We start from the raw sequence: 25,529 nt of genomic DNA, 5'->3' as shown, positions 1-25,529 counted from the left end.
CCCAGAGGACTTGAAACCAGTATTGTAGAAGTTGAAGGTGATTATGCTCGATGAACTTCCTCATAAATTGTCTCCCATACAAGATATACAAAACCACATTAAACTTGTCTCAGGGGCAAGTCTGCCTAATTGTCCACATTATCAGAAGGAATGTGAGATCTTGAAGACGTAAGTGATCGATACTAATCAAGTCAAGGAGAGTATGGGTACATGTATTGTGTCAGCTCAAGAACCTAATGCAAAGTATAAGAAAAAGGCTAATAAACATTGACGTCAGAAATTATCTGAGAATCAAGAACCAAGTCCCTTGAGTAACTCGAGGACAAGTTTTTTTCAAGTAGAAGGGTCTGATGTAGAACGTGTCACAGATACATTCCTAGCATGGTTGGACAAAAAGAAGGCGGACCGTAAATTGATTATAACTTTTGATTTAGGTACCATTATCGGACACACAACCTATCAATCTTTACTGAAATGGGCCATCTGAGGTAAACTAACCCACAAAGTGGGTCACATCTATTTGTTTCGTTAGAAAACGCGCGCTTTCAACTCAAAAATGATTTTTTAGAGAAAAATTACTATTTTTAGTAATTCCAAATTTTTTTAAGTTTTCTTATTTTTAGAGTTTTAGATTTTATTCCTTTTTAGAAATAACTTGTAATCATGTTAGGACTATTCTCGTAAAAGTTTATTTGGAATTTTTATTTTTAGAAATTAGGCTTTAAAAGAGTTTTATTAGGATTTTTATTAGAGTTAGAATTTTGCCATTTTTGATAATTACAAATTTTGAGCTTTTTTCTATATTAATGATGTAATAGGGACATACATAGCAGACAATTATCCATTAATGAAATTTTGATTTCCTAGTTTCTATCTTTCCTCATGGATTCGAGGTATCTCTGTGAGGAGTCTAGAGAAGCTTCATGGATTCGAAGTAGTTATCCCCCTAAGGAAGATGGTGCTCGACCTCATCACGTTCATCCCTACGTCACAAAACAGATTGACAGGGTAGATTTATCACAAATATCAAGGTGGGCCCCACATACTATTTGGTGATTGTTCACAACAATCAGTGTCAATAAAACATGGTCCAAAAATGCTGGGACAAAGTGGGAATCAATATCCTAGATGCAGCTCATTCTCTTTTCTTGAGTGGCCCCATGCCCAGGGCCTTTACATCTACCCTCATCTGCCTCATTCCGAAAACCTCCTCCGCAGATAAATTTTATGATTTCCGTCCTATTAGTCTCCGTAATTGCATGTATAAAATTTTTTCTAAGTTAATTGAGGACAGACTTGGAAAGATTCTCCCTAATATTATTTCTGCAGAATAAGAAGCTTTTGTTAGAGGGAGATCTATACCCGAAAGTTGTGCTCTAGCCCAGGAAGTTTTCCGTGACATCGATAGCAAGGTGAGAGGTAGAAATATCCTTATCAAGCTCGACATGGAGAAAGCCTATGATAGACTTGACTGGAATTTCCTCAAAGTTGTTCTTCGCAAATTCGGATTTTCTGTCGAATGGATTTCTCTGGTTGAAAAATGCTAGTCCAACTCATGGTTCTCTATTCTAATTAATGGAGAACCTAGCGGTTTCTTCAAGTCATCTCGAGGCCTCCACCAAGGGGATCCTATTTCTCTGGCCCTTTTCATTATTGCGGCCAAAGTCCTTGGCCATGGTTACAAGCACCTGATTGAGAGAGGGATCTGCCGTCCATATCACAATCACAGCAATTGCAGGCCCATCTCCCATTTGTTGTACGCCAACGACACGATCCTCCTAGCCAACTAGAGCAGTGATACTCTCCGATGCATCAACAGTTTCCTTTCTGTCTACCAGAAAGCTTCCGGCATGAAATTTAACACCCACAAGAGTTTTTTCATCTCCTTGGCTGCCCAATCCAAGTTGCGAGTTCGCTCCATCCAACGCATTCTGGGTTTCAACAAAGGTGCAGTACCCTTTTCCTATGTGGGTGTTCCGATCTACAAAGGTAGACCACGCAAGTCCCTTCCAGCCCATCGCTGAAAAAATTTCTCTTCGTTTATTTGGTTGGAAAAGTAGAATTCTATTGGGCCGCTTGACCCTGATCAACCACGTCCTTTCTAGTATCCCAATTCATATCATGGTGGCTGTTGTGGTCCCATCTGGACTGATAGAGGGGCTGGAAAAAGCCTTTTCCAATTTCTTTTCGGGCTGGGAGGGCAGCAAAAAATGCCATCATTGGGTTAGCTGGAAATCTATTTGTTTGCCTAAAGCTAAAGGTAGGTTGAATGTGAAAAGCCTCAGTAGTGTCATGAAGGCGCTCAGATTGAAGATGGCCTGGACTTTTTTGTGCAGAGATAACGGTAGCTATTGGGCTTCCTTCATGAAGGAGAAGTACACTTCTGATGTGGTAGATTCAGGTGATTCCAACCACGCCCCATTTTCCTCCCCCATTTGGAGAAAAATCTGCTCACTCTTCCCTTCCATCCCTGCCCATTCTCGTTGGATCATCGATCGTGGAGAATGCAATTTTTGGGATACTGACTGGTCCGGTCTTGGGCCATTGAAAAATTGGAACCTGTGGCCCTATTTTCTTCAATCCGTGCGTGTCTTAGACTGGATTGGCCCAAACGGATGGCGAGACCCCCCTCATGCAAGTCTATTTTTTCCTCGAGTAGTTACTGACCATATTAGTGAAGAGGGATTCTACACCCCTTTTTCAGACGACTCCCGGATTTGGATCCACTCTTTGTCAGGAGAATTTTGTACTGCTTCGGCCTGGTTGTTCTCTCGTCTCTCTGGCGTTAAAAAGAGTTGGTCCAAATGGGTCAGACGTTCCATCCTCCCCCCGAAGATTTCCCTATTCACTTGGAAGGCTCATTCATCATGCCCTCCCAATCGACTCCAGGACCCAAGCGAAAGGCATCTCCATGGCCTCCAAATGTGACTGTTGTTTGCCTCCTTCGATGCCCAATCTCGAGATAATAGATCATGTCTTCTCCACAAGTCAGTTAGCCTCAAAGGTGTGGAGAAACTTTGAAGATTTTCTCATCCAGCAATCCTCTTCCCATCATTCAGCCTTACTTGGGCCACCATCTGGTGGTCCATTACTGGGTCAGCTGACCTTTTCCTCTCCCTTAGAGGCCTAGCCCCTGCCGTTATCTTCTGGGGGCTCTGGCTGGCTAGAAATGCAGCCCATATGGATGGTTCAACTATAGATTCTGTCAGAATTATATCCAAAATCAACCATCCAAAATTAGCCACTGGATAAAGCTACTCGCTTCTCGCCTCCCTCTCCCCAAAACTATCCTCCGTTCCTCCGTTGCTGCCTTGCAGAACTTGGGCCTGAACGGTGATAAAGCTAGACCCACAAAGATGCAGATTGTTTACTGGGTGCGGCCTAAGGCCGGTTGGATAAAGATCAATGTTGATGGCTCAACACTGGGCAATCTGGGTCCTTCGAGTGGTGGAGGTATCACTAGGGACAACTCCGGTTCCTTCATTTTCGCTTTTGCTTCGGGTTATGGGATAAGATCTAATGGCCGGGCCGAGACCAAGGCTATCTGGGAGGGCCTATCCCTTTGTATTCAAAGAAGCTTCACTCCAAGTCAGCGGTGGACTCTATTATCAACAAGGCCTCTCAATCTTGGGCCCTTTGGTATTGGTGGATCAGAATTAGGTCCCTCATGGACAGCATTGACGACACCATCTCCTATTCTCCTTGGGAGACTAATGCGGTGGCAAATGGTCTTGCCCGCATGGGTAGTGGCGGCCAAATCCACAGAATTTTCCAGACCCTAGCCGAGCTTCCTCCCATTGTTCGCGGCAGATTCTTCCTGGACAAGCATGGTCTAGGATACATGAGAGAACGCTAGGCCTTTTTCTGTTTTTTTTTCCCCTTTTCTCTACTGAGTTTGCTCTTCCTTTTTGTTTACAAGCCCAGCTATTCTTGTACATTTCCTTACTCTATCATATATGAAATATCCTTTTTCTTTTAAAAAAAAAAAAAATGGTCCAAAGAGGTTGCTAGACATGTAAGTCCAGAGGGAGGGTTGCCTGATCGTAGGTGGGGCGACTATGATGTTTGTGACAAATCCACCCTATCCATCTGATTTGCCATCTCATTTTAATGGGCCACACGAACAGAAGATTACAGATTGAAAGCCTGCTGTTGAAACATTCGTGGGAATATTCGTGGGGCCATAGATTGTTTATGACACATCCACCCTACTCATCTGTTTTTCCAGCTCATTTTAGGGCATGTGTCCAAAAATAAGGTTGATCAGAGGCTCAAGTAAGCCACAGGATAGGAAACAGTAGGAAAGAACGCCCAGCATCGAAATATATTGGGGTCATGGTGGGGACTATTTTGAGCTTCGAATCTGTCTCATTTTTTGGCCCATGCCCTTAAATAAGCTGGCAAAACAGATGAATGGGATAGATTTCTCGCAAACATCATGGTGAGCTCCACGTACGAGTGTTGTGATATATAGAAATACAGAGACACTCGTTCGCATAACTCACCAATAACAAGTGGGTTAATGTCTAACGGTGAAAATTTGGAACAAATTTTGTAAAAAGAAGTTTAGGGTTCATATTCCAACCTTTTTTCTTTTTTTATACTTTAAATGTTAAAGTGGGACCCGCCGGTGTATAGTGGCGCCCATAGCTTGGACAATTCAATTTGAAGTTGCCTGCCTACGTATCATCACCACACCTTTGTTTTTTTTTCAACGCACGTTGAAGTTGCCTGCCTATATATCATCATCACACTTTTTTTTTTTTTTAACACACGCACCCACGCAAGCCGTAGTGGGATTTCACCACATGTGGGTTTCCAACCCAAGACCCCATGTTGAAACTCCTCAAGAGTCTACCACTCGGAAAAGGATTGGAACCCAATATCATCATCACACATGCAAATGTATCAAAGCTCTCTTGGTATAGCATGGGTACAAACGTACAAGTGAAGTGCAAGTTTATATATAGAACATCTCCCTTCCAACCTTTACCACAACCTTCTCAAACAGCATCCATGGAATTCCAATCCCTCTCTGTCACTCTTTTATTTAGTTTCCTCCTCATCTTGATCATGATGATGAAGAGAGGAAAGTGGCCCACCACCCAAAACCCAATTCCCAAACTCCCCCCCGGTCCATGGAAACTACCCATCATAGGCAACATGCACCACTTGCTCGGACCACTACCACACCGCACCCTTGGGAAACTGGCTCAAAAACATGGGCCCATCATGCACCTAATGCTGGGTCAGGTCCCTACCATTGTGGTCTCCTCTCCAAAAATGGCCAAAGAGGTGATGAAGACACATGATCTCAGCTTCGCAACACGGCCCAGGCTTCTGGTGGCCGAGATCTTGTCCTACGGGTGCAAGGCCATTGCCTTTACACCCTACGGCGATTACTGGAAGCAGCTTCGCAAGATTTGCATGATCGAGCTCTTTAATGCCAAGCGCTTCGCATCGTTACAGTTCGTTAGAGAAGAAGAAGCATTAAATAGCATCCACTCCATCTACGCATCGCGAAATTCTCCAACCAACATCACCGAGAAGATTTCCACATTCACCAACAATGTGATTGCCAGGGCCACGATCGGCAATAAATGGAAGGATAGAGAACTGTTCATATCAGAATTGAAGGAGGGATTCAAATTGGCTGGAGGTTTGTCTGTGGCCGATCTTTTCCCTTCTTTGAAATTTGTTCCAGTGATTACCGGATTGAAGTTCCGGCTAGAGAGGATTCACTGGAAGTTAGATAGGATGTTCAATGACATCATTGACGAACACAAAAGAGAGAGTGCGACGAAGGAGACGAGAACGGATGTGGGTGGAGCAGATGGTGAGGATTTGGTTGACTTCTTCCTTCGCCTTCAGCAAGATCAGTACCTTGAATTTCCATTCACGACTGACAACATAAAAGCCATCCTCTTTGTAAGTATATCTCGCAATTCGTTTTACTCTCAACAAGGTGATATTCGTAGATGGTGTCATCAAAATCATACCATTAGTATAAATGTCCAAGTAATTAATCCAACCGTCCAATCAATTGACCACCCTTATAGATGCATATTTCACCGTACCCTAGAACTTGGGTGGCAGCCTCTCTCACAATTTTTTTATCCTCACATACAAAATCACAATCCCTCTTCTTCAACGGCTACCTAACTCTTTATCTGGTGAAGATGATAAAGATAAGAGGCATGTAATCCATCCTTTTAGCAGTCCATTGCCTGAATACCACTTGAGATCTGTGGGGTCACTGTGTTATGCGTGAAGCATCCTCTCCATCCATCAGTTGAGCCACTAGTTGTTAGGCCATGGGGCAAAATAATCTGACCGATCAACAACTTAGGTGGGCCACAAGAGGAGAACATGTGTTTGTGTGGGGCCATTCCATGGTATGTAGTTTCCATCCAATACTTAATTAAGTGAGCCTTGCTAGAGGCCAAAAAAAGAAGAAGAAGAAGAAGGACAATCCAAAAATCACCCAGAGTCAAAAGTCAGGTGGGCCTCACCTGCCTTATGCACCTTATTTCATCTTGTCAAGATGTCCACTGTCCTCAAAGAAAAATCTAAAAAGGGTCCATTGATTCGGTGGTTGGGATCATTCATCTATATATGATTTTCATGCTCCACGCCCATTTGAGACATAGCCAGCCATTAATAATCGGTCCGTTGTACTCGTTCTAAAACGGTTATTCAATAAGGAACTATATCGGAACACAACGGAGGGACCTGATGAGATCGATCACCGTCTTCCTCCAAATTCATGGAACTCTGTGGACTTGTCACGGAGCCTCTTAGAATCCACGTGGATAAAAGAAAGAATAATTCTTAATAAATTTGAAATAATTTAATTAATGATTTTAAAAAATATAATGAAATTACAAGTCTTTAAATAAGGAAATCAAACCTAGGACCAAGTTTTAGACTTATACTCCAATTCAAACACCCTAACAACATGACTTAATAACTGTTAAATTTGGCCCAACCACGTTATTTTCCTAACTTTTATAAGCTCTTTTCATGTTGGACACGACTTCCACAACTCAAAAGGATCAAAAGTTATACCCGGACTAAAACTTACTATTTATAGTAAAAATGAAACTAAATGGTACTAATTTTGATCATTGATCTGATGGAATCTCACAAATCCGGCGCTGTAGATATGACTGATTTAAGGTTTTGATGGTTCAGATCGATTCCACCTCCAATTGGGCCTTCTCTAGTCCATCTTTCCCGTGAAAGTGTTTACAACCTGATCTAAATCAGATCCTGGCCACTCATCTGACAGTTCCCACTATGAGCATGCCATGGACCAAAAATAATGGCCCGCTGATCAGGCAGGTCATAGAAAAATGGGCAGTTAAGAAAGTCCAGTACACCAAACTCAACCTGCATGAATGGCTCATTTGATGAGTGTACCGCCTTGATTTTTGGTACATGGCATGTTTACACTGAATGCTATCTAATGAATGGTCCAATTCTTTCACACCGGTGGGGTTCCATGAGAACTCTAAAACACGTGTTCCACCCACTTCATACGATCGGAAGCGGATTAGCTACTGACAGGTTGAGTAGCCAGACTCTAATGAAGTGACGTGACTAAGTTATGTAGGCCCCACAACGATAAATGTTTTGTATCCATATCCTTCACCCATTTGGAGAGGACGGCATGAGCCAAAGAATGAGTCAGATTCAAAGCTAGAGTGGGCCCCACCACAGAAAAAAGTGGGAAGAGTGACACTCACCATTAAGAACTTCTAAGAGCCACAAAAAGTTTTCCATCAATCTGATATTTGTTTTTCTCTTTTTTCATGTGTGCGTTAACATATGAACTGGTTGGATCTCTAATACAGATCATGGTGGACCTTAAAAAATTTTCAAGGGTGGGTGTCACTCCTGTTTTCTATGGTGGGGTCCAATTCAGCTTTGGATCTGCCTCATTCTTTGATCATGCCTTAAAATAATCTCTCCAAATGGATGGACAGTGCGGATATAACACAAAAATCACGGTGGGCTAACAAAACTTGGTGGCGTCACTTCAGTAGGGAGTCTAGCTACTCAACCTGTCGGTGGCTAATCCGCATCATTTATACTAGGTGCCGCTCATCCAATCATGACCTTGCACGTTGAAAACAATGCATAAACAAATCCATTTGTTTCTTCATTTATTCTATTTTCAGGACATGTTCTCGGGTGGGACTGACAGTTCAGCTGTAACAATAGAGTGGGCCATAGCAGAGATGATGAAAAACCCTAGAGTGATGGAGAAGGCTCAGGCAGAAGTGAGGCAGGCACTCAAAGGCAAGGCAAAGGTAGAAGAAAACGACACAAACCAACTCAACTATTTGAAATTGGTGATTAAGGAGACTCTGAGGTTGCACCCTCCTGGGCCATTGCTGGTCCCAAGAGAGTGTAGGGAGATGTGTGAGATCGACGGCTACGAAATACCTATAAAGTCAAGGGTCATCATTAATGTATGGGCCATTGGGAGGGACCCACAACATTGGGATGATCCAGAGAACTTCAAGCCCGAGAGATTCGAAGGTAGTTCAATTGATTACAAGGGGACTCACTTTGAGCTTCTCCCTTTTGGAGCTGGTAGGAGGGTATGCCCAGCTATACCATTTGGAATAGCCAACGTGGTACTCCTCCTTGCTCACCTTCTCTACTACTTTGATTGGAAACTCCCCAATGAAATGAATGGTAAGGATCTGGACATGACTGAGGTCTTTGGGATAACAGTACATAGAAGATCCAATCTCTATTTAATTCCCATCCCTCATGTTCCTTTGCCTGGGGAATAATACAGTAGAAGTGGTGTGTGACTCAAGAATAGGATGATCCGCTCTTCATGTGGGTCATAATGTTTAAATAAAATCAATATAGTGTGGCTTATTGATGGCCAAAACGCCATGATTCCTGATGTTGAGCATCTACTTCTTAGGAGTCACCTAATGGATGGATTAGATGTCACACATGTTAATTTACTACATCCACATATGTATGAAGGTGAAGTATACGAGAGCTAGTGTATGAAGTGTGTAAGAATTATGTTAAGGGGATGTACTTTATTCGTAGTCCTACAGATTGGCTGACATATCTTCTGATGTACTTTATTAGTATAAATAAATTAAGAAAGGGGAAAGGGAAGCTCTGATCCTATCTTCTACTTTTATAATTATCAATTTTGTTAGTGAATTATGATTAAGCGTCGATAGGGCTTGAATGGGCCGGATGCCCAATCTCAGCTCAAAATCTTCTAGGCTCATGACCACTTGCAAATGCTAAATATATAAAAATAAAAAATATTGGAAGCAAGAATATCAATGTATTTCAATCCAAGTTAATTAAATGAGAAAGAAAATTCAATGAAATTCTCTCTATGAGGGAGGATTTAGAAGTATATGGGGGTGAAATGCCTTTTTTATATTCCTTGAAAGAGTCGCATGAGTAATTAAACATGTTGCTAGGTACATGTTCATTATACACATGGTATGTTGATGATAATCTAAAACAATCTAATAATCGGCTACATCACTAAAATTATATAAATAGAATGATCCAAATCATCCAAAAGTTTGCTATTTAAATAGACGGTTATAAATTATTAGTGAGTTAATTGTTTGTGATCCTTATGTTTGTGGCTCATCTGAGGCTTGAAATTTTCTTATTTGCATGTAGTTAAAATATATATTTCAAAGAACTTATTATAGTCATTATATTAAATATCACATCATTATATTAAACATCACATACGTCCACTGCTTTCATCTTGGACTTGAAAATAAGACTAGTAGCCATAGTTCTAGTTGAGCAATGGGCAATCAATTAAGGGCTTGCCGCTTTCATCCTTGTAGCTAAGTCATCTACATTAATTTAAAATGTTAAAAATGATTTGGGATATCACATATACTCATGTAAATATATTGAAAAAATTCAAATACATTCTGATTCCTCTCCCATTACTTCCATTCAAATAAAATATTTAGATTTTAAATGCATTTCAATCCAAACACAATTGAGCAAGTGTTCACTCCCCAAGTATAGGGTTGTGATGTAGTAATAAACTCGGTGAGACCGAAGTCGAATCCCAAGGGACTGAAACCTGTACGTAATCTGAAATTAAGTAGAACTAGAACTAGACTGAGATGGAATCTAAATCAAATATAAATTGATGAATAATGATGGGAAATTAATGTAAAACTTAAGAGAAATCAGAGATAGAAAACTAGGGATTCAGAAGATCCACTTGTAGAGGTCAGGGAGATCTTATACCTGCATCAAGAATCATGGAAATTAAACTGAACTTACTTGATCTAGTTTTCACGAGATGAAAAGTATATAAATTAGAATGGATTCCATCATCAAACCATGCTTAAGAGACAAAGCAAATAACAGAATTAAACTAATTACCAACCAATCAACAATGCATGAAGGTGAGGGAAGATACCGTCATCCGACCATGTCCATGAGACGATGGTGAACAACAGGGCTTCCTGACGTCATAAACATTAAAAGGAGGAAGAAATTCTCAAAGCTATCGCAGATCTATTGTAATTTCAGTCATAACAAACCATAAAAAAACTAAAAGTATCCCTTTAATTGAACTAAAATCAACATCAGTCAGTCTAAACAAAAGGCACACGCATAAATTCTCCCATCACACTACAAGCTTCACCTCTTAGCCCTAGCTAAGAGGTTTAGCTACTCATGAACATGGTGAGGCTAAAAATCTTAACTAAACATAAGTAAAAACTAAGAAAAGAGAAGGAAAAGAACTCTCTTTGAAGCTTGCCCGTGCTCCACTACGTTCACAGCTTCACGTTCCCGGCTCCCTCTCACGGCTCCACCTCTTTTGTCTCTTTATAGCTATGAAAGGGCGGTGGAGAGAAGCTCCCTTTACTGCTAAAGTTGGTGGAGAGATGCGGACGGTGGCTTACGAATCAATCTTTACGCAACCGCGAACTCCCCTGCTTAACACGGTAAGACACGCAACAACGTCTTGCGTTTGAGCTGAATCCAGGACGGAGGATCCCCATTCCACGAGATCCGACAGCATAGGGAAGGTAGAAACTTGCATGGCTACCTTCTGGACGGTTCAGATCTTTGGTCCGATAAACGGTGGTGGTCCACCCGGATCGACCGCAGGTCTGTTTGCGAAACAGAGCTCGCATCGCATTGCGCTGTGAAAGTCGGTGGGCCCCTGTTAAGTGACGGTTGAAAAATTCACTCCGTCTACTGAATGCACAACGGAAAAATAGGTGGGAATGGCTGGTTTCAGATCAAATTAGGTGTGGCCCACGGATAATTCCGTTGCACCGTCTATCTTCCATTTTAACGGCTGAAATCATATCTCCGTTGTCTTCTGGGATTCCGTCACCTAGGATATGGTTACGCCTACATTCTGGAGTGAATGAACAGTTTGGATTGTCCATATGGACTATGAGTAGCGCCCACTATGCAAAAACGGAAGGATAGCGTCCGTCCGTTACACGAACGCTGGAACATCCTGTTTCTCATCTTATTTAAACTATCGATGCCAATTTTGAAGCATATCTAGATAGTATGTGGGCCCCACTTAATGAATTACGGAGCTGATCCATCCGTTGGCCCATTTCCAGAGATATCCAATGGTTGAAATTTTACATGTACGGTTAATTTATGGTCCCCAGGCCATGTATAAATTTTCGTGTCAGTCTGATGGCAGAAACTCTGTGACCGCGCATTCTGGACCCATTTTAGGTCTCTTTAACATGAACGGCTTGATCTTCTCGGATCCCTGGCATGTAAATCCGTTGATTTTGGTCCCATGGAGTCCGTCCCTTGCCTTGGTGAATTCTGAGCATTAATTTCATGCTTTTAGCACCCTGTTTCCATCCGAGCTCCTAAACTCACCTTGCAGCACAAACACGATTAAAATAGTCCGTTAAACAGTATCATGTCCATAAATTCAGGTAATAACTGGGGTCTAATATGCAATATTTGACCCTCAACAGCAAGCAATTTACTCTCAATTCATTTATGATGTAGAGCGGGTCGCAAACACTTTCATCTCCAAGATGGACCAGAGAAGGCTCATTTGGAGGAGGAGGTGATCCGAACTGTAAGAACCTTACAACATGCATATCTCGCAAATTGGAATAAGTTACTTGACGTACCATATATGATTTTGGGGTAGGAGAAGCTACTTTAGCCAACCAACCCGGCTATGCCGGGTTGCCCATGCCGAATTGCAAGATTCCATCAGACCAACAGTTGAAAATTCATTTTATTCCCATTTTTACTATTTATAACAAGTTTTAATTTGATTATAACTCTTCATCCTTTGAGCTTTGGGAGTTATGTCCAACATGAAAAGTGCTTAGAAAAATTAGGAGAATAACTTGGTTAAGCCACATAAGACACTTACTATAAATAGTAAATTTGTTATTTATAGTTAGTTATGAATTTTAAGAAGTTCGAGTTAGAGTTTGATGTTGAAACTTCTTCCAAATTTTGGTATCACTATTTAAAGGGTTTTTAATTCATTTTTATTATCTGCCAATGAAATTTTGAATTTTCTAGAATTTATTTCTATTTTCTTATTTTCCCTCATGGATTCCATGTTTTGCTCGGGACTAGCAAAATGCTGGTTGGAGGTTGTGATCAGGGTCAAATATTGCATATCAGACCCCAGTAATTACCAGATTTTATGTATATGATAATGCTTAATGGAGTATTTTAATTGTATTTTTATTACAGGATAAAGTCAGGAGCGTTAATTGAAAATTGGTGTTAAAGGCATGGATTTCATGATCCAAAGTCTCCAGAGCACGGGGTGGACTCCAGAGAACCAATAATGAAGATTTTACACGTCTGGGATCTGAGGAAAGCAAGCCAAAGGGGCCCGAAAAGGGTCCAGAATGCAAGATCACATGGTTCCCACTATCCGATCAGTTCGAAACTTCTTACATGAGATGAGGGCCGTAAATTAACCGTACATATTAAATTTCAGCCATTGAAGATCTCGAGAAGTGGGCCAACGGATAGATCAGCCCATTAATCTTCACCTTGGGGCCCACCTGATATTTGGAACTGCCTCAAACTTGGAGCTGATGGTTGAAAATAGATGACAAATAGGATGGACGGATTGGATTTCTCGTAAACATCACGGTGAGCCCTGTGTAAGAGATGTGTACACAGTGCACAGGTGCATCGGCTGCGCACCAAACGGACGAGCGTCGGTCAGCAGCGCTGACCCGACTTCGTCTTTGGAAAACGGAAGTTTCCGTTTCCAGCGTCCGCGGAACCGACCGCTGTCATCGGTTGTGGGGCCCACCTAGTGTCCAAATGGACAATCCGAACCGTCCATCCGCTTCCCGGGGCCGATATCATCATCGCCTAGATGTCCGTTTGGTTCCATGCATGTGTACGGACGTTGATCGCTGAAAAAACGCAAAACGGACGGTGAGTTCAAAACTCCGTGGGCTGCACCAAATTCACCCCAAAACCAGTCAATTCCTACTGATTTTTCGAGCTGAAACCAATGGACGACGTGGATTCCTGTGAAAAGTCCAGGAATGGGCCCCACCATCATCGCAGCGTCGGTTTGGCGTCCGCGTAGCGTCTTCCGCTGGCCGTTTGTGCGAAGGATTGTGGGCCCCGTACGTCACCCGTACGGCCGATCCGAGCCGTCCATCGTGTAGAGGGCTTCGAGATCTTCAAAACTATGCTGATATTCCACTCCCATGGGGACACACATGTGCGGTACAGAGGCCACAAAAGGGCTACCTGGCGACGTTCAAAACTGATTTTTTTGTATTTTCTTCTCTGGGCCGCGATAATGAACCTTCAAAACCACCCATTCTTGACTGAAATTTCGTTCTGAATCCAATGGATGGGGTGGATTTTCCAGAAAACACCTCTGTGGGGCCCACCGATCACGGCTGCGAAAAATTACACTTCGAGTCCTTCTACGACTCCGCCACCGATTCCAACCATCCAGCAGCTATAAAGGGGGAGTTTTGGACGTGGGAAAGGCATTCAGAACCAGGGGATTCCAGATCTGGAGCAAGGAAGAGAAGAAAGAGAAGAAAGAGAAGAAAGAGAAGAAAGAAGAGAGAGATCGATTGGTTTGGTGTTTAATTTTTATGAATTTTATTTAATATTTTTCATGAATTTTATGGGTCACTAATCTCTCAGCTAGGGCTGAGATGAAGCCCCTAATTTGATTAGCTCTTGTATTGGTTGATTTACTTTGAATTTCAATTAATTTGTTTCTTTCTTTAAGTGGGCTTTATGGGTTTAAATTCTATACTTCTCCATCTATGAACTTGATTAAAGTATATATATGGATGTTGTTTGATGCTTATTATAGGTACTTGTGTCTGATCAAGAACAAGTTTCCTATAGAGGAAGAAACAGTGGTGCTTTAATGAATGTACATTCCATGTACCCAACCAAGGATATGGGATATGTCATTCATGGCATTGCTTAAAGGAATTAGACAGTTTGTATGCCGATTAAGGACACAGATTGTGCTTTCTCTATTTAAGTGGTATCAATCTAGATCAAGGTGAATCAACAGACAAAACAAGGGTTAGGATAATTAGGGGTGGATTCGAAAGTCCTAGTGCCCTCTCTCTGATTGAATTTTCTTCCCTGTTCTTAATTAATTATTTTTCATAAAATTGTGCTTAGTAATTCATTCCATTATTTGTTGGATTAGTTAAGGAGAATCATAGATTTGAATTGTGACGACCAGTCCTCGTGGGAACGATCTCGTAATACGTACCGTATCTACATCTGATTCGTATACTTGCGAGTTTAAAAATCATTTAAATCATGTTGGTTTAAATAAAACATCAAGTTTTTGGCGCCGTTGCCGGGGACTGTTTTGTTCCAATTGGATTTAGGATTCTCTCTTATCATAATTCATAGTCTTAGGTTTTTTACTAACTCTAGGTTAAATTTTTTTGAAACTAACCTATTTCCTGTTTTGTAGGGACCTGACATAAACTACTAATTTGGTAATCTCTTTCCAAATTTTCTATTTTTTTTCTAATTTCTATTTTTAGAATTAAGGTTTTATTTTTTTTAGAAAGTTTCTATCTCTAGGCTATTTTATTTTATTATTTTTTTTTTCCTATTTTCTAATTCTAGATTCTGATTCTTCTTTCAAGTAACTTTCTATTTTCTAGTTTAGGTTTTATTATTAGAAGAGTTTTTAGGTTTTATTTTTTTAGAAAGTTTCTCTCTTATTTTCTAATTTCCTATTTTTTAGAAATTTTCCCTTTTTAGAAACTAACTTAGCTTTTATTTCTAAGATTACAAACTTTTTTTTTTTTTTTTTTTTTTAGAAATTAACCGTTGCTTAGGATTTTTTTTATAGAATTATATTAGTAAATTTAATTTATTTTTGTTTTCTTTTGTTTATAGGAATTAAGGAAGGAAGTTGCTAAATAACATTGTCTTCAAAAGGAGGAGCTCTTCTTCGACATCAATATTTATTTTTAGTTTTATTTCTCTTAGGTTGCTTCTTAGTTTAGTTTTCTTTCTCACATTGCAATAACATAGTTTATGCTAGGACGTAGATCTCTGAATATAGAACTAGCACCGCTTGATCCTGAGATTGAAAGAACAATTCGTGAAAGATTGAGAAATAATTTTGTTGAAATGGCGAATGAGACTGAAGTTAAAGCTCTCAAAGATTATTCAGCTCCTGTCCAATTTAATGCGCCTTCATGCATAGTGTTGCCAACCACTACGGCAGCACACTTTGAACTTAAACCTGGAGTCATACAATTGTTGCCATCCTTTTATGGATTGGACAAAGAGGACCCATATCATCATGTGAAAGAATTCTTAAACATTTGCTCCACCTTTAAGTTCCAAAACTTCTCAGACGATTCGATCCGCCTACGCCTGTTTCCTTTTTCTTTGAAGGATAAGGCGAAAGCATGGTTGAATTCTCTAGAAGTTGGATCTATCACTACATGGGACCAACTGTCTAAGAAGTTCTTAAACAAGTTCTTCCCCGTTCACAAAACCAATGCCCTCCGTAGAGAAATCACTAACTTCACACAAAAAGAGGGCGAGCACTTTCATGAATGTTGGGAAAGATGGAAGGACTTGCTTCTTAAATGTCCTCACCATGGTTTTGAGAAGTGGCAACAAGTTCAATACTTCTATGACGGTCTGACACCACAGAACCGTCGCATGGTTGATGCCACTAGTGGAGGGTCATTCATGACCAAAAGTGATGTCGAAGCGTGGAACTTCTTTGAAACTTTGTGCGAAAATTCCCAACAGCAATGGGATTATTCAAATAGAGGTGATAGAAGTCCCCAACAACAAAAGAGAGGTGGTATATATGAGATAGGAGTCATACCAGAGCTAAGTGCCAAGCTTGATAACCTGACAAAGAAAGTTGATGCTCTGGTATTGAATAATGGACCACCACAAACAGCTCAAGTCGAGGCATATGCCACATGTTCCAGTCCTGCCCATCCTATGCAGTCTTGTCCATCTGGTGCAACATTCCATAACTTCTCTCTGAACAAGTTCATGCTATGAACACTTTTCAAAAATCTGGGAATGATCCTTACTCGAACACATACAACCTATGGTGGGCTAGACATCCAAATTTCTCTTGGGCAAAAGGACCACAACAAGGAGGACCATCTGGAAATCCTCCCATGCAACCGCACCTCCAAGTTGGCAATCAACAACCTCAACAGTTTCCACAATATCAACAACTGCCTACACAATCAAGGAAACCATCTCTTGAGGATACACTCCATCTTTTCATGCAGAGTTCTCTCCAATTCCAAAAATACACCCAACAAACCTTACTGGCCAATCAGGAAAGCTTACATGCAAATGCACAATCCATTGCCAAGCTGGAAGTACAAATGGGTCAACTAACTGCCACATTGAGTGAGAGAGAGAAGGGCAAGTTCCCTAGCCAACCTGAGGCTAATCCAAAGGGACAGTATGAGATTGGCTCTAATTCCAACCAAGGGCAATATCATGAACAAGCCAAATCGATCACTACCCTTAGGTCAGGCAAGCAGATTGATAACGGAATAGAGATGCCTGGGGATGAATCAAATTCTAAAACAGAAGATCAAGATAAAGCAGAGAGTCATACCAATGCATCCAAAGTCCAAAAGCTCTCTGACTCTCCAAGAGCCACTAATGTGCCACCTTATGTGCCCAAAGCACCCTTTCCTCAACGTCTGGCACCAATAAAGAAAAGAAATAACTTTGATGAAATCTTGGATGTGTTTCAAAAAGTGCAAGTCAACATCCCGCTTGCTTGACGCTATCAAGCAAGTCCCTGCTTACGCTAAGTTTCTTAAAGATTTATGCACTCAAAAGCGTAAGCAGAATGTTCATAAGAAAGTCTTCCTTGCAGAGCAGCTCAGCTCCATGATTAAACATAACAACCCTCCTAAATTTAGGGATCCAGGAGCTCCCACCATTTCTTGCGGCATAGGAGATCATAAGATCGGGAAGGCATTACTTGATTTAGGGGTGAGTGTCAATTTGTTACCATATTCAGTTTATGAGCAGCTAGGACTTGGTGAGTTGAAACCGACTAAGGTAACATTACAACTAGCCGATAGATCTGTCAAGGTGCCCCGGGGTATTATTGAAGATGTGTTAATCCAGGTTGATAAATTTTATTTTCCAGTGGATTTCATAGTTATAGATACTCAGCCTGTCCAGAATCTTCATAGTCAGATCCCAGTCATTTTGGGTCGTCCATTTTTGGCCACATCTAATGCTATTATCAATTGCAGGAATGGAGTTATGAAATTGTCCTTTGGTAACATGAATATTAAACTCAATGTTTTTAATGCAGGACAACAACCCTCAGATTTGGATGACATATTTGAAGTGGACATGATCGAGAGCCTTGTGCAGGACTCCTTCCGTACATCTTTTGAAGATCCTCTTGAAACCTGCTTAGCACAATCGGGCATGGATTTTGACATCGATAGTCCCATCCATGAAGTCAATGCATTGCTCGACTCTACTCCTATATTGGAGACTGAAAAATGGAGAGCGAAAGTGGAACCTCTTCATCCCTCTGAGATTCTTCCTGACAGCACAGTTTGTAACTCTGAGAAGACAAAGGCGAGCAGGCTGCTTAATGTTCTCAGAGCATATAAGGCAGCAATTGAACGGAAGATAATGGAAATACAGGGAGTATGCCCCACGATATGTATGGATCATGCTGTGGAAATGTCGCGTGAAATGCAAAGGAAGCGTGATCCTAACATGGAAGAAGTTGTTCGAGCAGAAGTCCTTAAATTATTTGACGACAGTGTCAGTTACCTCATTTCAGATGGCACAGTTCATGAGAACTCACATCACTTGTCTGGGATTGGTTAATCAAGATGTTGAGGTAATTTCTTTGGCGGACCCTGGTTATAAAGATTATTTCATTCATGGTCCGTTCTTGTCTGGCTGAAGACGTTAAACTTAGCGCTCATGGGAGGCAACCCAGCCTTTTGCTTTATTGTATTGCTTGTTATTTCATTCATTTTCATTATTTTCTTAGTTAGTTACTTCAATGTTTGTGGGTAACATTACTGCAAACCCTCACGAGACTACAACTCGTCCACTAGGGGTAACCTAGGGGTTTAAAGGCTTGTTGCATGCGCTAAATGCAATCGAGAGCACCTGCGAAAGTGGTATAGGTAGGATCTTCTTTTGTTTTTCTTTTTGTTATTTTTGCTTATGTTGATTTCTCTCTTGTGCTAACTCGCTTTTACGTTGAAATTTTTCACAAATTTTGAGAAAGCTTCTTGATTCTCCATCCAGGTATTATCTTTTCATCACTCCTCTTTTATTCTCGTTGTTCCATGTGCATTGCTTGTTTATTTCTTTTACATCGAGGACAATGTAGATTTTAGGTTGGGGGTGGGAGATTAGGTTACCTAATCAGTATTTTCTTGGTCTTGAGCAAAATTCGTGAAAACTTTAAAATTTTTTCTGGAATTTCTATTGAATTCAAAGTGATTTTGAAGGATAGTTGTGATTTTACCATTATAAGATACATGATGTTGGTAACTTATGACTCTTGGATTCGGCCATCTGCTTGATTTCACAGTCAATTTTGAATTGTTAATCCATGATTAGACGTTGTAAACATTGATTGAGTCATGATTTCACATATCACATCTCGCTTACACATTAAGTTTTCGGTTCGATAACTGAATGATTAACTTGGTAAAAAGAAGAATTAAAAGGCTAAGTCACAAAATCTTTACCATAGGTTTGCTCCCTATAGGTATAGCTTTGATTCTCCATAGTTGACTTATAAAAAAGTTGGGCGACAAGTTTTCGCCATAGGTTTGCTCCCTATAGGCGAGGATTTGAGTTCCTTGGTGTACTGTTCATAAAGAAAATCAAAGGCTAGTTGAATGGAAAGTTAATCTAAAATGCCAGTATTGGTTTCAAGCTTGGTTGTCACGAATTACTAACGATATCATGAAAATTGACAATTGATTGTAAGTCGAGATTACACTTTACACTCATGGAACTCAATGTTTAGGAATGTTATAATTAATGGATTAATATGTTGAACTTGATTATGAAGTTTACTGAGAGCTTGATTCCAAGAGAAAAATTCCACACACCAATCATGAATCTTAGAATTTTCACATCTCAGCTATCTGTTCACAAGTCACTTGAGTTTATAGGAATCATCTTTTATTTCTAAAATTATTTTTCGCATACTTTGCTCGGGACTAGCAAAATGCTGGTTGGGGGTTGTGATCAGGGTCAAATATTGCATATCAGACCCCAGTAATTACCAGATTTTATGTATATGATAATGCTTAATGGAGTATTTTAATTGTATTTTTATTACAGGATAAAGTCAGGAGCGTTAATTGAAAATTGGTGTTAAAGGCATGGATTTCATGATCCAAAGTCTCCAGAGCACGGGGTGGACTCCAGAGAACCAATAATGAAGATTTTACACGTCTGGGATCTGAGGAAAGCAAGCCAAAGGGGCCCGAAAAGGGTCCAGAATGCAAGATCACATGGTTCCCACTATCCGATCAGTTCGAAACTTCATACATGAGATGAGGGCCGTAAATTAACCGTACATATTAAATTTCAGCCATTGAAGATCGCGGGAAGTGGTCCAACGGACAGATCAGCCCATTAATCTTCACCTTGGGGCCCACCTGATATTTGGAACTGCCTCAAACTTGGAGCTGATGGTTGAAAATAGATGACAAATAGGATGGACGGATTGGATTTCTCGTAAACATCACGGTGAGCCCTGTGTAAGAGATGTGTACACAGTGCACAGGTGCATCGGCTGCGCACCAAACGGACGAGCGTCGGTCAGCAGCGCTGACCCGACTTCGTCTTTGGAAAACGGAAGTTTCCGTTTCCAGCGTCCGCGGAACCGACCGCTGTCATCGGTTGTGGGGCCCACCTAGTGTCCAAATGGACAATCCGAACCGTCCATCCGCTTCCCGGGGCCGATATCATCATCGCCTAGATGTCCGTTTGGTTCCATGCATGTGTACGGACGTTGATCGCTGAAAAACGCAAAACGGACGGTGAGTTCAAAACTCCGTGGGTTGCACCAAATTCACCCCAAAACCAGTCAATTCCTACTAATTTTTCGAGCTGAAACCAATGGACGACGTGGATTCCTGTGAAAAAACATGGGTCCCACCATTGCCACGGAAGTTGGTTTCGCGTCCACGTAACGGACGACCGCTGGCCGTTTTGCGAAGGATTGTGGGCCCCGTACGTCACCCGTACGGCCGATCCGAGCCGTCCATCGTGTAGAGGGCTTCGAGATCTTCAAAACTATGCTGATATTCCACTCCCATGGGGACACACATGTGCTACAGAGGCCACAAAAGGGCTACCCGACGTTGATTTTTTTTGTATTTTCTTCTCTGGGCCGCGATAATGAACCTTCAAAACCACCCATTCTTGACTGAAATTTCGTTCTGAATCCAATGGATGGGGTGGATTTTTCAGAAAACACCTCTGTGGGGCCCACCGATCACGGCTGCGAAAAATTACACTTCGAGTCCTTCTACGACTCCGCCACCGATTCCAACCATCCAGCAGCTATAAAGGGGGAGTTTTGGACGTGGGAAAGTCATTCAGAACCAGGGGATTCCAGATCTGGAGCAAGGAAGAGAAGAAAGAGAAGAAAGAGAAGGAAGAGAAGAAAGAAGAGAGAGATCGATTGGTTTGGTGTTTAATTTTTATGAATTTTATTTAATATTTTTCATGAATTTTATGGGTCACTAATCTCTCAGCTAGGGCTGAGATGAAGCCCCTAATTTGATTAGCTCTTGTATTGGTTGATTTACTTTGAATTTCAATTAATTTGTTTCTTTCTTTAAGTGGGCTTTATGGGTTTAAATTCTATACTTCTCCATCTATGAACTTGATTAAAGTATATATATGGATGTTGTTTGGATGCTTATTATAGGTACTTGTGTCTGATCAAGAACAAGTTTCCTATAGAGGAAGAAACAGGGTGCTTTAATGAATGTACATTCCATGTACCCGACCAAGGATATGGGATATGTCATTCATGGCATTGCTTAAAGGAATTAGACAGTTTGTATGCCAGATTAAGGACACAGATTGTGCTTTCTCTATTTAAGTGGTATCAATCTAGATCAAGGTGAATCAACAGACAAAACAAGGGTTAGGATAATTAGGGGTGGATTCGAAAGTCCTAGTGCCCTCTCTCTGATTGAATTTTCTTCCCTGTTCTTAATTAATTATTTTTCATAAAATTGTGCTTAGTAATTCATTCCATTATTTGTTGGATTAGTTAAGGAGAATCATAGATTTGAATTGTGACGACCAGTCCTCGTGGGAACGATCTCGTAATACGTACCGTATCTACATCTGATTCGTATACTTGCGAGTTTAAAAATCATTTAAATCATGTTGGTTTAAATAAAACATCAAGTTTTTGGCGCCGTTGCCGGGGACTGTTTTGTTCCAATTGGATTTAGGATTCTCTCTTATCATAATTCATAGTCTTAGGTTTTTTACTAACTCTAGGTTAAATTTTTTTGAAACTAACCTATTTCCTGTTTTGTAGGGACCTGACATAAACTACTAATTTGGTAATCTCTTTCCAAATTTTCTATTTTTTTTTCTAATTTCTATTTTTAGAATTAAGGTTTTATTTTTTTTAGAAAGTTTCTATCTCTAGGCTATTTTTTTTTTTTTTTATTTCCTATTTTCTAATTCTAGATTCTGATTCTTCTTTCAAGTAACTTTCTATTTTCTAGTTTAGGTTTTATTATTAGAAGAGTTTTTAGGTTTTATTTTTTTAGAAAGTTTCTCTCTTATTTTCTAATTTCCTATTTTTTAGAAATTTTCCCTTTTTAGAAACTAACTTAGCTTTTATTTCTAAGATTACAAACTTTTTTTTTTTTTTTTAGAAATTAACCGTTGCTTAGGATTTTTTTTCTAGCATTATCTTAGTAAATTTAATTTATTTTTTTCTTTTTGTTTACAGGAATTAAGGAAGGAAGCTGCTAAATAACATTGTCTTCAAAAGGAGGAGCTCTTCTTCAGACATCAATCATCTCCTTTTCTGGGTTCTTTCTTTGCATCTTAGTTTAGTTTTCTTTCTTACATTGCAATAATATAGTTTATGCTAGGACGTAGATCTCTGAATATAGAACTAGCACCGTTTGATCCCGAGATTGAAAGAACAATTCGTGAAAGATTGAGAAATAATTTTGTTGAAATGGCGAATGAGACTTGAAGTTAAAGCTCTCAAAGATTATTCAGCTTCTGTCCAATTTAATGCGCCTTCATGCATAGTGTTGCCAACCACTACGGCAGCGCACACTTTGAACTTAAACCTGGAGTCATACAATTGTTGCCATCCTTTTATGGATTGGACAAAGAGGACCCATATCATCATGTGAAAGAATTCTTAAACATTTGCTCCACCTTTAAGTTCCAAAACTTCTCCGACGATTCGATCCGCCTACGCCTGTTTCCTTTTTCTTTGAAGGATAAGGCGAAAGCATGGTTGAATTCTCTAGAAGTTGGATCTATCACTACATGGGACCAACTGTCTAAGAAGTTCTTAAACAAGTTCTTCCCCGTTCACAAAACCAATGCCCTCCGTAGAGAAATCACTAACTTCACACAAAAAGAGGGCGAGCACTTTCATGAATGTTGGGAAAGATGGAAGGACTTGCTTCTTAAATGTCCTCACCATGGTTTTGAGAAGTGGCAACAAGTTCAATACTTCTATGATTGTCTGACACCACATAACCGTCGCATGGTTGATGCCACCCGTGGAGGGTCATTCATGACCAAAAGTGATGTCGAAGCGTGGAACTTCTTTGAAACTTTGTGCGAAAATTCCCAACAGCAATGGGATTATTCAAATAGAGGTGATAGAAGTCCCCAACAACAAAAGAGAGGTGGTATATATGAGATAGGAGTCATACCAGAGCTAAGTGCCAAGCTTGATAACCTGACAAAGAAAGTTGATGCTCTGGTATTGAATAATGGACCACCACAAACAGCTCAAGTCGAGGCATATGCCACATGTTCCAGTCCTGCCCATCCTATGCAGTCTTGTCCATCTGGTGCAGCATTCCCAGAACTTCTCTCTGAACAAGTTCATGCTATGAACACTTTTCAAAAACTGGGAATGATCCTTACTCGAACACATACAACCTGGGTGGGCTAGACATCCAAATTTCTCTTGGGCAAAAGGACCACAACAAGGAGGACCATCTGGAAATCCTCCCATGCAACCGCACCTCCAAGTTGGCAGTCAACAACCTCAACAGTTTCCACAATATCAACAACTGCCTACACAATCAAGGAAACCATCTCTTGAGGATACACTCCATCTTTTCATGCAGAGTTCTCTCCAATTCCAAAAAGACACCCAACAAACCTTACTAGCCAACCAGCAAAGCTTACATGCAAATGCACAATCCATTGCCAAGCTGGAAGTACAAATGGGTCAACTAGCTGCCACATTGAGTGAGAGAGAGAAGGGCAAGTTCCCTAGCCAACCTGAGGCTAATCCAAAGGGACAGTATGAGATTGGCTCTAATTCCAACCAAGGGCAATATCATGAACAGGCCAAATCGATCACTACCCTTAGGTCAGGCAAGCAGATTGATAACAGAATAGAGATGCCTGGGGATGAATCAAATTCTAAAACAAGATCAAGATAAAGCAGAGAGTCATACCAATGCATCCAAAGTCCAAAAGCTCTCGACTCTCCAAGAGCCACTAATGTGCCACCTTATGTGCCCAAAGCACCCTTCCTCAACGTGGCACCAATAAAGAAAAGAAATAACTTTGATGAAATCTTGGATGTGTTTCAAAAAGTGCAAGTCAACATCCCGTTGCTTGACGCTATCAAGCAAGTCCCCGCTTACGCTAAGTTTCTTAAAGATTTATGCACTCAAAAGCGTAAGCAGAATGTTCATAAGAAAGTCTTCCTTGCAGAGAATCACAGCTCAATGATTAAACAAAAAAACCCTCCTAAATTTAGGGATCCAGGAGCTCCCACCATTTCTTGCGGCATAGGAGATCATAAGATCGGGAAGGCATTACTTGATTTAGGGGCGAGTGTCAATTTGTTACCATATTCGGTCTATGAGCAGCTAGGACTTGGTGAGTTGAAACCGACTAAGGTAACATTACAACTAGCTGATAGATCTGTCAAGGTGCCCCGGGGTATTATTGAAGATGTGTTAATCCAGGTTGATAAATTTTATTTTCCAGTGGATTTCATAGTTATAGATACTCAGCCTGTCCAGAATCTTCATAGTCAGATCCCAGTCATTTTGGGTCGTCCATTTTTGGCCACATCTAATGCTATTATCAATTGCAGGAATGGAGTTATGAAATTGTCCTTTGGTAACATGAATATTAAACTCAATGTTTTTAATGCAGGACAACAACCCTCAGATTTGGATGACATATTTGAAGTGGACATGATCGAGAGCCTTGTGCAGGACTCCTTCCGTACATCTTTTGAAGATCCTCTAGAGACCTGCTTAGCACAATCGGGCATGGATTTTGACATTGATAGTCCCATCCATGAAGTCAATGCATTGCTCGACTCTACTCCTATATTGGAGACTGAAAAATGGAGAGCGAAAGTGGAACCTCTTCATCCCTCTGAGATTCTTCCTGACAGCACAGTTTGTAACTCTGAGAAGACAAAGGCGAGCAGGCTGCTTAATGTTCTCAGAGCATATAAGGCAGCAATTGAACGGAAGATAATGGAAATACAGGGAGTATGCCCCACGATATGTATGGATCATGCTGTGGAAATGTCGCGTGAAATGCAAAGGAAGCGTGATCCTAACATGGAAGAAGTTGTTCGAGCAGAAGTCCTTAAATTATTTGACGACAGTGTCAGTTGCCTTATTTCAGATAGCACAGTTCATGGGAACTCACGTCACTTGTCTGGGATCGGTTAATGAAAGTGTTGAGGTAATTTCTTTGGCGGACCCCGGTTATAAAGATTATTTCAT

The 25,529-nt window shown here is 40.7% G+C and overlaps 1 protein-coding gene and 2 non-coding genes across 3 annotated transcripts; 1 reads left to right on the top strand and 2 right to left on the bottom strand.

Annotated features, from left to right (window-relative positions):
- The first annotated feature begins 4,887 nt into the window (after window positions 1–4,887).
- Window positions 4,888–9,184, top strand: LOC131219489 (premnaspirodiene oxygenase-like). Its single transcript, XM_058214651.1, has 2 exons — window positions 4,888–5,928; window positions 8,184–9,184. The coding sequence occupies exons 1-2, from the start codon at window positions 4,930–4,932 to the stop codon at window positions 8,805–8,807; spliced, it is 1,623 nt and encodes a 540-aa protein (XP_058070634.1). The 5' UTR covers window positions 4,888–4,929; the 3' UTR covers window positions 8,808–9,184.
- A 6,851-nt stretch (window positions 9,185–16,035) lies between these two features.
- On the bottom strand, window positions 16,036–16,142 carry LOC131219642 (small nucleolar RNA R71). The gene has a single exon (XR_009158289.1). It is a non-coding gene; the product is annotated as a small nucleolar RNA R71 (small nucleolar RNA).
- A 6,992-nt stretch (window positions 16,143–23,134) lies between these two features.
- Window positions 23,135–23,241, bottom strand: LOC131219640 (small nucleolar RNA R71). Its single transcript, XR_009158287.1, has one exon. It is a non-coding gene; the product is annotated as a small nucleolar RNA R71 (small nucleolar RNA).
- Window positions 23,242–25,529: the final 2,288 nt, after the last annotated feature.

Source organism: Magnolia sinica, chromosome 11 (genome assembly GCF_029962835.1).
Source record: "Magnolia sinica isolate HGM2019 chromosome 11, MsV1, whole genome shotgun sequence".
Lineage (NCBI taxonomy): Eukaryota > Viridiplantae > Streptophyta > Magnoliopsida > Magnoliales > Magnoliaceae > Magnolia > Magnolia sinica.
The sequence above is the reverse complement of the archived record's forward strand: the minus strand, read 5'-3'. Positions and strand labels throughout refer to the sequence as shown.

What these genes read in the sequence shown, in the direction of transcription:
- LOC131219489 (XM_058214651.1), top strand. Translation starts at nt 4,930, where the DNA reads ATGGGTACAAACGTACAAGTGAAGTGCAAGTTTATATATAGAACATCT. An exon ending in ACATAAAAGCCATCCTCTTT is followed by an intron (nt 5,929 to 8,183) that starts GTAAGTATATCT and finishes TTCTATTTTCAG; the next exon opens with GACATGTTCTCGGGTGGGAC.